The sequence below is a fragment of the Grammomys surdaster genome, unplaced genomic scaffold, assembly GCF_004785775.1.
Source record: "Grammomys surdaster isolate TR1022 unplaced genomic scaffold, NIH_TR_1.0 958, whole genome shotgun sequence".
Taxonomy (NCBI): domain Eukaryota; kingdom Metazoa; phylum Chordata; class Mammalia; order Rodentia; family Muridae; genus Grammomys; species Grammomys surdaster.
The window spans coordinates 8326583-8338974 of record NW_021605377.1 but is presented as its reverse complement, the minus strand read 5'-3'; the positions used below and the strand labels follow the sequence as shown (position 1 = coordinate 8338974).

Below are 12392 nucleotides of genomic sequence, written 5' to 3'. Positions count from 1 at the left end.
GAGAGTGGCCCCTGTTCACAGCTCACTGCAAGAGTGTGAACATGCAAGACCCCAACTTTAATCAGTGGTGATACTATCCTCTCCCTGGAACTGTGCAATGTATGTACTACATGGATTAAAATAAACATTAATTAGATATGAAATGAGCTTCAATATTTACAGAATCATTAATATATACATCGAGCTATTGCTTTTTAGATGTTTACTCATTAGGAATATTTAATTTAATTTTTATTATTGATTTCATTATATATTTTACATTATATGAAATATCTGGAATTTATCTCAAAGCTATTTGAGAGCAGAGGAATATAGTAATTAATGTAGTTCAATAAAACTAGTTGAAGTTCTTCAGTCAATTAAAAAATTCATCTTACTAAGTAACTTTAAGAATGATTTTATTTGTATGCATGTGGATTTTTGCCTGCATGTATGGTTTTGTGCCACATGTTTCCCTAGTGATGATGAAGGTTCATCCAGTGAATACTGAATATCTCTTAGACCTAGAATTACTGACGGTGGTGAACTACTGTGTGCATGTTTGGGATATTTACATAATTTCTCTCTTATTATTTTAATTTTAATAATAAATTTTTGTCTTTTTCATTATGGTCACAAAGCTTAAGTGTCCCTGAAAGCACATTTAAATGGTACCTTTCAGAAGATGCCCTTGATGAGAACTCAGTAAATAGTATTACAAATGAATTGTCTATCACAGGTAGAGCTGGTCTCAATTCTTATTATGATTTGTATCAATAGAGAAAAATTAAGCTACTTTTTTGCTGATGATTACAGCCTACATCTCTTTGTTTTCATCTTCTCTACATTACAATTATTAATTAAGCTTACCCTGGAAACTAAAATCTATTTTGGATGTATCTCAAGCACAGATTTTTTTTAAAGTAAACATCTTATTCTTGAGTTGGTTCTTCTTGTGTGTAATGTCTAGTGTTGTGTGCATCTTGGTTCCATGAAGTTCAGGACTTCCCAAGAGTTTATCTACAAAGGTCCATCTGTGGATTGAAAGCCTTCATTCAGTTACCAGATGCTTGCCAACAAATGATTATACTCAAATCTGCCCCAATCAACTTAATTCTATTTAATTAGGACAGAGACTCCAGTTTGGGGGGGGGTTGTAAATCAATAAAATATCAGATATGTTAAGACCATTTTTAGCTTCAGAGTGACTTGGATTAAAATTAATCCAGCTATGAATTAGAGATGATAGAATGCCAAGTTCAAACACTTGATACTCTCTGTTCTCATTTGAAAACACTTGATACCTTAGAGCTAAGAATCATTTTGATGGCTAAACATCGTCAGTTCAAACTAAAGCTAATGGTCAATGTTTATAAAAGGAGGTAATAGATTATGGCAGCAACATGTCTTGACCTTTTATTTTGATAATATCTCATTTGCCTAGGATGACCTTTGAACTCTGCTTCTGTCCTTTTCATCTATCTCTCTACCTCTCTGTGTGTCTCTGTCTTTCTCTTTCTCTGTCTCTCTCTTTCTCTCTCTCTGTCTCTCTCTCTCTGTCTCTCTCTCTCTGTCTCTCTCTCTCTCTCTCTTACCCAAACAGGCCTTGAACTTGCAACTCTCTGTCATCAGTCTCCTGAGTAGCTGAGAATATCAGATTTTGCCTCCATACCTGGCTTTGTATTGTTCATGAGCCATATACATATAAGACAATCATTTTCAAGAAAGAACATGTCATTAATTGCCTTGGGATTTAAATGCTTATCTATGAAATAGTACCCTGAATATAAAAGTTACTCTTGTAACAATGTTACTGTATATTTTTAGTTCTTGTCTAGCAATATAAAATACATATCCATTCATTAAATGAGAAAAGAAGCTTCTTGAAATATCAGGTTCCATATAGGAGAGGGCAAAGTAGGTTTTGTTCTAGGGTATTTATCTATATAGACAAAGCTCTTACCACCTTTAAATTACTTTAAAGGCATTGAGATACCTTTCAAACATCAGTCATTATGTGCTTAATTTTAAAAATTAGACATAAGACAATGATTGTGTGTATTTGACTTTTCAGGGCTCATATATACTTTAGCAGTAAGATAAAAGTTATTACCAAACCATGTTCCTTGGTGACCCATGATCCCAACACCAATAACTGAGCCAAGCTCTATAAGCAAGAGAAATTATCTTCCTCCAAGATACCAAGCACACAGAACAGAACATCTGATCAAAATTGAGCACAACTTACAACATCTGGAAAGGAATGAGCTATATTCACCCCTATGGGTATGAAGGTACCTCCCTGTCATACACCCAGGAATAGAAAAACATCTGGATGGTAATGTGCTACTTTTAATACTCTGAGGACCCTCCATACCATTTTCTATGAGGGCTATTGTTATTGTAATTCTTTCCCACAGAGTTCAAGGGCTCCATTTTTTCACGCCCTTCTAAGAATTGGCTACTTTAGTATTCCTGATAAAGTCATTTTTACTGCTATGTAGTGAAATAGTTTCAATAAGCATTTCCCAACTGATTAGTGATCTTTAGTGTAATTTTTTCGTGCATTGATGGGTCAGTTCTGAGAAATGTGCATTTAGGTCTATTGTTCATTTCAAAAATGTAACTTACCATTAATGACTGCCTGTCGAAGAAGGGAGCTTTTAAACATTTTCATTTATTTTATGACCTAAAACAAGGAGTCTGGTAAGGGATCGGAAAGTTTGCTCTCAATTAGGGTCTCTCATGCATTTGTAGCCAAATATTATCAGGACCAAAGGTCATGGAAGTCTAGTCTGAGCTGGATCTCCCAAGACTTACTTTTGTGAATAGCATTCTGCGCTGCTATGGCCTCTAAGCTAGAGTTGTCTGGAGTAACTGAGATTGCCTTTCTAGGCACAGCCTCAGTCTCTTTGTGTGTTTGTCTCTCTGTCTCTGTCTCTATCTCATATTCATACATATATATTTTTTTCCTGGTTTGTGTTTATTTTTTGCTAGTGGATTTTTGGAGTTTTTTATATGTTCTGAACAAAAGAAAATGCTCATAGTTGTATAGTTAAAAGTATGTTCTCCCATCGTATAGTCTGTCTCTCACCTCTATTGTTCCATTTTCTAGATGAAAATTTTGTAATTTGATGCAATACTACGTTCTAGTGTGTGCTAACTGACGAAGGGTTAGAGAAATTGTAGTACACATGTGCAAGTGACTACTGTTCATTAACACTGTTAAATCCTGTCTTTTGCAACATGAGAGAATTATGTTAAGCGAATCAAGTTTTTTCAAACAAAAAAAAATTCTTTATCTGATAAAGATAGAAGAGAAACTACAGGTCTCATACTGAATTCTGGTTTAAATCACAAATTTTAACAAAATATGCAGAAGTATTTGGCTGGCCATGATCTATGGCAAATTGATGTGTACTTCCTCAGTCCTCCATGCTCTAGATAAGTAGGTAATGATGCTACACTGAAGATAACTAGAGTCAAACATCCCATGTATCTTCCAGAAGCTTTCACATTTCACAAATGACAGAGCTTTCAGTTCTCAGTTTTCATTTATTCTCTTTGAAAAGACAGTTTAAGGATCAATGTTTAACATGGCACAAATAACCCTTAAAGCAGTGGCTCTCAACCTGTGAGTCCCGACCTCTTGACACACTTCTATCTCCAAAGGTATTTACGTTACAATTCATAACAGTAGCAAAATTACAGTTATGAATTGGCACCAAGAAATAATTTTATCATCGGGGGTCACCACAACATGAGGAACGACAATAAAGGGTCACAGAATTTGGAAGGTTGAGAACTCCTGCCTTAGAGGAAAATACACAGTCGAGCATTTAAATAGAAAATCTCTACTTATATTGAATACTATATAGTCAGTATTGACAAAAGTTTGAACATCATATCTCTTTTGTCTCATTAAAACCTCTGACAGTGATAGTTCTAAGGAAACTAATAATTATGTATATTCCCATGCCCAGAATGCTACTGGTCATCACAGGGCAGAATACATTTACCGGATCAAAGAACAATCAGAGAAACTACTTGCAGCCTCCTAAAAGCATCCATGTATACCCTTGCTGGAGTTTTAACGTGTCAGCATTGAAGACTGAGATAAGTGTTTCTTGGTTGTTGATGTTGAACAGTTTATTGCTATGTTTGTCTGTGCTGCTCTGTATAGCATATTTCCCTTGTTAATATTACTGACCATTTCTCTGCAAACTGTGACTAGCAAATGCCCTGCATAACTATGGGGCTTCTCCGAGAAGTATCTTCTTATGTTATGGTATTTCTTCTATAAGCAAGACCCACAGCAAAATACTAGCCCTGTGATCATGTTTTCCTTTACTGTAAGAAAATATACAAGAAAAGAGAAAGAGGGAAAGCAGTGGCCATGAGAGCCAAATGCATTAATCTTTGGCTCAAAGGCTGGGCCTCCAAACTTTCTGAAGATTTATCTTCTAATCATGTGGCTCTTGGAATTCCAGGCCAATTTTTACTTTCAAAAGGATAAGCCAGCTGTCTTTAGTGTATCAGGCTGAAGTTTCAGAGTTGGGGATTATATCGGATATTTTACATTGTGCTTTAGTTATAAATATTTCTTTTGAAAAGTTCTAAAGACCAGAATCAGCTGCTGAAGCTATGTGGGAACCCAGACCAAAGAAGGAAGGGCAGGCTTATACATCTTGAAGATAATTTTCTGTTGCACAATTCAACTCATTTTGCTTCTGATAACTATGTATATTGCAAGTTTGTAATGTTTAATCTCTGCTGCCTGGACCCTGTAAAGAATAAAGGGACTTTCCTAGTATTCATAGTGTCTAACATCTTAGGAAAACAAATCAATAATTTAAAACAAAGAAAAGAAAATGAGAAAGAAAACACATCCCTCTGGAAACACAATATAGATGATGCATTGGTAGACATTTTACTTTACAAAAAGGGGGTCTATTCAAGTCATTAAGATTTTTTTTTTTAGTGACTCACTCCAAACCTTTGTAGAGTTGATTGAAAAGAATTGGAGGTAGAGCAGTGTAGTGTGGAAAGCCTAAAGTGTCCTGGTCTTTTTCTCCTTGACAGTTTCCCCTATTCCTCATTAGGGGGTGCTTCTCTCACTTCTGGATTTGCAGAAGTGAGGCCTGAAAGGCCAAGAACTTAAGAGAACTCAGTTTCATGAAGAAGAGGGATAAGTTTTGCCAGACTCACTTACCTAGATCAGAACACTGCACCACTCGAAGATGACATTGGCATCGGTAGGGGCACATAGATATCAGGGTAGGATCAGTGTCATAAGGGATTATGCCAGAAGCCTCGTCTTCTAACATGAAATCAAATAAGCCTCTCTGTTCAAATGGTCCAGCCCAAGAGACTTGTGCCAGAAGGAAGAAGATGAGAGTTGCCTTCATGATTGTCTCATGTATTTTCACCACCTGGGAACCAGGGAAACAAAGAGAAGGGTTTCTGAAGGATGCCACTTAATTCATGTGTGTTGTGTTACATAATATCTCATAGCACAACAAGTACAGAGAAAAGGCATAGAAAATACCATTTGTTATGAAGGACTCTGGCATTCAAACAACCTCTGTGAAAGGCGGTAAAGGTGATTACAGATATAAGCAAACCATGTCCTTGTAGCAATTCAAACAGTATTAAATAGCGTGTTTCATCTTGGGATCTGGATTAAGATGATATACCAGAACACTGGCCGGGTGCCCTTGAATAAGAAACCATGGTTGTACTTACCATTCTGACTCGGAGCTACTATATGAGAGTCAAATAAAACTATGCCTATGTACTAAGAAATCTCCAAACTTCTACCAGGAACACCTCCTCAAGCCCTGTTCATCTCCAGATCCTCCTGTGTTCTGTTTGGTCTCATCCATCACCCTATAAACTATTGTGAAAGACTCCAGTTTCTTTCTGCTCTGAACATTTCTACTATTCCAAATCATCTCCCATTTTGCTTCCCAAATCATTGTCTAAAATTTAAGATTCGTCTTGTACAGGTCTACTGACACCGTTTGTTGACGTCTTATGACCTGTTGATGATAACCATGTTTCCGGAGTTGGATAAGAAGCCAGTCATTACTTGGTACCAATTGGTACTTAGAGCTACAATTCTCTGCATTTTCTCTCTCTCTCTCTCCTAAGACTTCCCTTCAACCCCGACACTTAGACATCTTTGTCATTTTGAATACCCACCTTCTGAAGAAGTTTAAAGATTACGTGAGATTCTGGGTTTCCACCCCTGTATCTCCTCACTCCTCCGAGCAGGATGCTGCCCGTTGCCTCTTCTGTGATCTGAAGCACGATATCCTGACCTCTTTTAATGAATTTATCACATGTTTTAATGTGTCTTTTGTGTTGACTCTGCCCCAATATTAGTGGATGTTCTCCCTCAGGGCGTGCCTTATTATTCCTTGTTCTGCACCCATGCCTTGCACAATATTTTGAACACAAGTGACTCAGCTACCATCAGTTTATTAATAACATGGTGCATCCTGTTTGCTCCAAGAAACCAAACAAGTCTGATGTCTTAAAGCCCAAATTGTATATTCACAGCAAATTTCTAGTTATTTGGATATGAATTAAATAACACAACATGAACAGTCTAAAGAGAGATCAAGCAACCTATTTCTGAACTGACATGGCTTAAGATCCCTCTGAAGCTCTTGAAGTAGTCCTCAAACATTGCAGGCATTACATTCAGACTCATGACCTCAAGAAGAGCTGTGTCGCTGCCAATACAATGCTATTTGGATTTACTAGCTACTATTTCTCCATAGTAGCTAGTAAACAAAGAAAAGAAAATGACATTTTTGAACATATAACCGAATGTATATCCTTGAAGTTTTTTCCTGATCCACTAGGAAATAAACAAATGCTTTGAGATTTAAAAAAAACAAATTCCCTTTTCATTTTTAATTTACATTTAATACTGGAGTATGTTTAAAACTGAACACTCCATACAGAATTATGATTTTCAATTAAAAAGATCATAAAGATTGTGATTCACACAACTTCCCCAAGTTCAAGGACAAGTGTCCACCAGAAACTCAGTCCCACTCAGTTACTGTGTTTTTCTTAAAGGGAGGTTATTGTTTAGGGATGTTTATTTGGATTGCAGTAAAGGAGAAGCCTTCTCTCTGTTTCACATTAAAATACAATGTTTATGGCTCGCCACAAGTTTGCTGGCCTTGCATATTTAATGCCTTGTAATTTTAGAAGAAGAAAAAAATGAAGCAAAGTAATCTCAGATTTAATAAAGAATAAGGAGCTTTTCTGCAGATGTCTCTTCTTAATCCACTCTCCAGAGCAGACGTCCCTGGTGGCTTCCCTATCAGCCCTGAAAAGGAAATGTTGAGCACAGGCTCCAAAGAACACCGTCATTATTTCTATTTGTTTACCTTGTTAAGATAGGACAGAGTCTCTGCTCAATCTACCTTTAGATTAAAGCCTGATACAGCCAGACTGCATACCACTTCAGTAACACATTCTCTCTCTCTCTCTCTCTCTCTCTCTCTCTCTCTCTCTCTCTCTCTCATATGTGTGTGTGTGTGCATGTATGCACGCATGTTTTTGAACTCTATCATCCTAAAAAATCATGCTTAGAAATTTTGTTCCAAATCTCCCATGAAATTCCTATTAAAACATTTTTTTATAATACTCAAAGACCCAGCACATTTAGAACAATTAACTTAAGAATTCTCTTAAGTGCCAATGATCCTCAAGATTTTTTCAGTGTTGTTTTTTTTTTCTCGTTTTGTGATAAATAACAACCAGGACAACAAAAAACGATTTACTAAGAAAAGAGGCTATAACTGAAGTTACAGTTTTTATATCTCGTGGAGACTGTTTCTCTCAAATATTTGTAAAACCACTCTTACATTAATAATAGTTGTTTTAGCTCAGAAATGTCTCATTAAAACTAATCCGTCTGGTCCCTAAACAATCTTCCTTTATTTAATTAGTTATTTCATCCAGGTTAACTTTTGTATACACATATTTATATCATTGTTAGGTGTTTCAGAGTTAAAACTTAACACGTATGTATCAAGAGAATCTGTAAATACAGAGCAAAATTTAAATCTTCATTATCAGGTGAATTCAAAACTTCAATAACATCAGAAATAATTAAAATATAAGCAATAAAAATGCATTTTCCATAAACAAGAGCTACAATAAAACCCATGTTTCTTTTGGGAAGTCTGCTAAAATAAACAGTTACAGGAAGAAAAAGCCACAGGCACAGAGATCACAGGGGCACACTTAACCAGTGGTCCTCTGCTTACTCTGCTTTAAGTTAAAATGAGAATCAACCCCCACCCTCACCTCATAGTGAATGCACCTCTTAAGAAAGGTTAATTTGCATTGAAAATATTGACAGGAACATTTATAGCTAAAGAGGTATGCAGCTGTATTATCTTAGATCTTTAACATAAGAAATATTTCCAGTGTTCCTTTTCACCTTTCTGGTAATAATTCCTATTCACTTCTGATGTTGCAGAAGTAGACATTGTATTTCTATAACCAGAGACTTGACCTGCTGAGGTTTTAAAGATTTGTGAAGTATGCAGAAATCCAGCTTGAGAAGAAATCCTTAAATACCTAATTTAGGCACAGGCAATATGCTAGCTACGAATGCTTTCCTGCTAACAGTTTATAAAGAGCAAAGCATTTCATCAGTACAAGTGCAAAAATATCAATATAGACAGTCATGGTGTTAGGTTACAGGTTTTTAATAAGCATATTTGCAAGAAAAGAAGAGAGCACAAAAACAATGCATTTCAACCGGTTTGTTTTTTAAACGAGTACTTAACTTCTGCTTTCAAGCAGTTCGTTTCTAATGTTGTATAAAGATTACTAAAAGTTTAGCACAACTTCTTTCTCTTTCCTTTTCCTCACCAGATATTTGCTTCTGTCCTCCACTTGACAGAAACTTTATTAGCCTGTAGCAGAGTTCAGGACAATTATTGAAAGCCATACCTTTTAATCCGGGTATTTGCCACAGGAGCCCTCAAAGCTGCGATGTAATTAGCACTAACTATGCAGCCCAAGCAAAAGAGTTTGCAGGTGTGGAAAGGAGGAGGGGGGTGGTGCTGCTCTGTGAGTGTCACTAGGTTGAAAACCTCCTGCTTCTACTCCATAGCACAGTTAAGAACTAAGGTTTCACCGAGTGAGCACACCCAGCTGACACCCACATTAGATCATATGGTAATGATACGTCTCTTGTATTGTAGCCAGAAACTTTATCGGCCCCTTTCTCTCTCCCCCTCCACGTTTGCTTTATCCCTTTTGCATCCGCCCAGCATTCCAAACTGCTTTTGTAGCCTAGTGGAGCCACTTGATTTGAAATTTGTCTTTTTTTTTTTTTTCTAAAAGACTGTAACTGAAGAGTTTGTCTCCCCACCCCCAAGCCCAATCCAGTTTCCACTCTCTCCAGCCTTGTTTGTAAGTAGTATTTATTATCCTTCTGAAATGACATTTTTCCCCCTTGGGTTGGAGATGTGTGGGTCTGGAAAATGGAGTGACATTAATCCTATAGCTGTTTTCAATGTGGTCTGCAGAGAAGACTGAGTAGACATCTGAAACTCACGCACTGTTCAGTTCTCTGCATTTTGAATGCATTTCTCCGGTATTCTGGGACAAAGCCAGAATTTAACCTGGAAAATATGTTGTTTATTACTTTCATTACCCACCATTACCCACGGCTTAAGATGATTACAATATAATTTAGTTTGTAGGTTAAAAAAAATGATTTTTATAGATGGGTCCTTTATGTAATCAGGACTTTCTGTGGCTCTTTTTAAATTTCAGTAAATAGGAAAAAAAAGAGAGAGAAGGAGAAGAAAGTGCAAATAGAGTAAGAGATGTTTATTCAAGCAATGAAGAAAGTTGTTGGAGATTTTATAATTCCATCTCTGGATGCTGTGGGTTGTTCTGTTTGCCTTCCCAGGTTCTGACTTGCATTTTTAGGCTCAGGCCTCTAGGCTCTTCTCAGGTGGGGACTTGAAATTACCATCTGTGAAAAGGAGAAGATCCTTCTTATCCTTCCTCTACCCATCTAAGTGCGTGCTTTGACAGGAAATTTTTTTTTTTTTTTTTAGCTTTATGAAGCTGGAAGGAATTAAATACTTGAGAGGAAATCTGAAGGAGGGGGAGGATGTAGCTAAACTTATTTTGACTTCTTTTCCAAGTCTAACTGCCTGTCTTTTAACTCCTCATTCCACACAACCCCTTCTTGCACTCAGTAACAACATACTGGGTTATTCTGGTGGTTTAGAAAGAGGCAAGTCCAAGTGTCCTTGACATTGGTGTAAAGACCATGCATGCCCTTTTTCTGGCATAAATCTACTTTCTCCCCTGAATGTTTCTTGTATTTATATGTTTCTTCTGACATGTGCTGACTCTTTGCTCATATTACAGTAATTTTGTCTTATTCCCAAAGAACGTACAGAGTTCCTCTAGCATAGTTACAATGGACTGCACTAAGGTCATTGTCTTTCTTAATCGCTGATTTGTTTCTTAGCAACAATGAACTTTGCTCTAGCAAATCAGGACAAATTATGGCAGCAGTCATTGCCTGATGCACTAAGACAGGAGAAGAAAGAAAAGGATTGGAAAGAAAAGTAGAGTAAAGTTGGCAAGAGGTAAAGAAAGACATTTATAAATTCGTTTGAATTTTTACTAGTGGGACTATTAGGTTTAAGGTTCATATCCAGGTTCCTCCCTTTGATGACAGTTTTAGGAATGGAAGCAACTCCCCTAACCTCCCTGAACTTCAGTTTCTGCACCAGTGGAATACATAGAAAACATAACTCACTGGTTAGCCTTAGATGGAGCACAAAAGAAGACAATGCATAGAAAAAAAAATTATTTCAACTTACCTTCAGTATAAGCTCTCTATAAACATTACTTTCTGTCATTTCCTGGTGTGTTACATAGTTTACTATTGAGCCAGCCAAGGAGAACAGTTGCACTTCCCATTTTGAAAATATAAAAATTGAGGACCAGTGACCTGTCCATGCCCATGCAGCTAGTAAGAAGCAAAGCAAAAAGCCATCCCCAGGGATTCTCATTGTGAATCCAGGTTACATAGCTGCGCTACATCGTAAGGAGGGTAAACATAAACACACAGAGAGTTACTATTGAATCTCTAAGATAATATGCCTTCTCACCTTCAAAACTGTGCTGAAGTTCAATACTGGGACCCGAGAGACAGCTTAGAAGACAAAGGTACTTACGCCTCCTAGCCTGTCAATCTCTGTTGAACCTCTGGAAGCGAGGTAAAGGCGGAAGCAAAGAGTCAATGCCCCAACTACACATCACACACTCACATACACATACACATCACACATGCATACACACACACACACACACACACATACACAGTTCAATCATCATTATCATCATCCAAATTTTTTTTAAGTTTTAAAAAGTTGTAATAGTTCATTAACTTGTTTTTAGATATGTAGAAACAAATGCTTTCATTATGTCATGCTTTTTTAAATTTAGTGACAACTTTTAAATTTCTACACATTTATCAAACTCCATCTTATTTACTAACAGCTGTGGTATAAGTGTTATATCATACATATTATTCTTTCTTCTTCTTTTCCTTTCTTTTCTTTTTCTTTTCTTTTTTTTTAGGTGCAAGAACCTAGATCACCATACATATGCCACTAAGTAAAAGCAAGATCAAGACCCCACCAAAGGGTCTCATATGACTGCATTGTAACATAAAGAGGGATTCAGAGGCTGGAGACAGTGCTTTGTAGAGATAGCTTAAGCCCTTCACCCCCTACCCCCACCCCCACCTGCAATGTTTGAGGGTTGGATTTCTTGAAACCCTGGGAATATAGATATGTGAAGTATTCCGGTTCAGAGTGAATACCACAGATGTTGCAAAAGCCACTCACATTGTGATCTCCACTGACAGCCCACCAGCAAGTACAACTACAATCCCACTGCTGTCAAAGTCTATTCAGTTTTTCTCACCAAAATCATAGACAAGTATGTTAAGTCACACTCTGAACGTTACAGATGTGAAAAGTGTCAGAGCCCAGAAACGCCTCCAGACGTGCTTTAATTTCTAAGAGGTTTGGAAGCAGGTGATTCTCTTCAGAAACCTGATGAGACTATTTTACTTTGAGACTGATTCTCCAAAAGGAAGTCAGATTTGAGGGGATTGTGTCGCTGTAGACCTCAGCAACAAAGACAGAATTATTTCTCAGCAAAGGATCATGGGTAGAGTAGGATCCAGGGAAGCTTGAGATAGGTGACAGACAAAACAATGTGTGCAGGGATTTGTCACTTAGATCTCTTCCTTTATGTCTCCAACCCACAAGCATTGCCTTCCTGACACACCTGACACAAGATTAGCTTCACTCTTTGTTCCACAGACATCCGAC

At 37.1% G+C, this 12392-nt stretch overlaps 1 protein-coding gene across 2 annotated transcripts in view; it reads right to left on the bottom strand.

Annotated features, from left to right (window-relative positions):
- Positions 1 to 9250, bottom strand: part of Dcn (decorin) — a 35542-nt gene extending 26292 nt beyond the window's left edge. Inside the window, exons 1-2 of one of the 2 annotated variants that reach the window (XM_028783042.1) lie at positions 8968 to 9250; positions 5192 to 5411 (exon numbers count right to left, since the gene is read on the bottom strand). In XM_028783042.1, coding sequence (XP_028638875.1) covers positions 5192 to 5387 — 196 coding nt within the window. In that variant the 5' untranslated portion in view covers positions 5388 to 5411; positions 8968 to 9250. Of the gene's footprint in view, positions 1 to 5191; positions 5412 to 6183; positions 6398 to 8967 lie in introns of those variants that run through there. The other variant, XM_028783043.1, reaches the window with a different exon arrangement.
- Positions 9251 to 12392: the final 3142 nt, after the last annotated feature.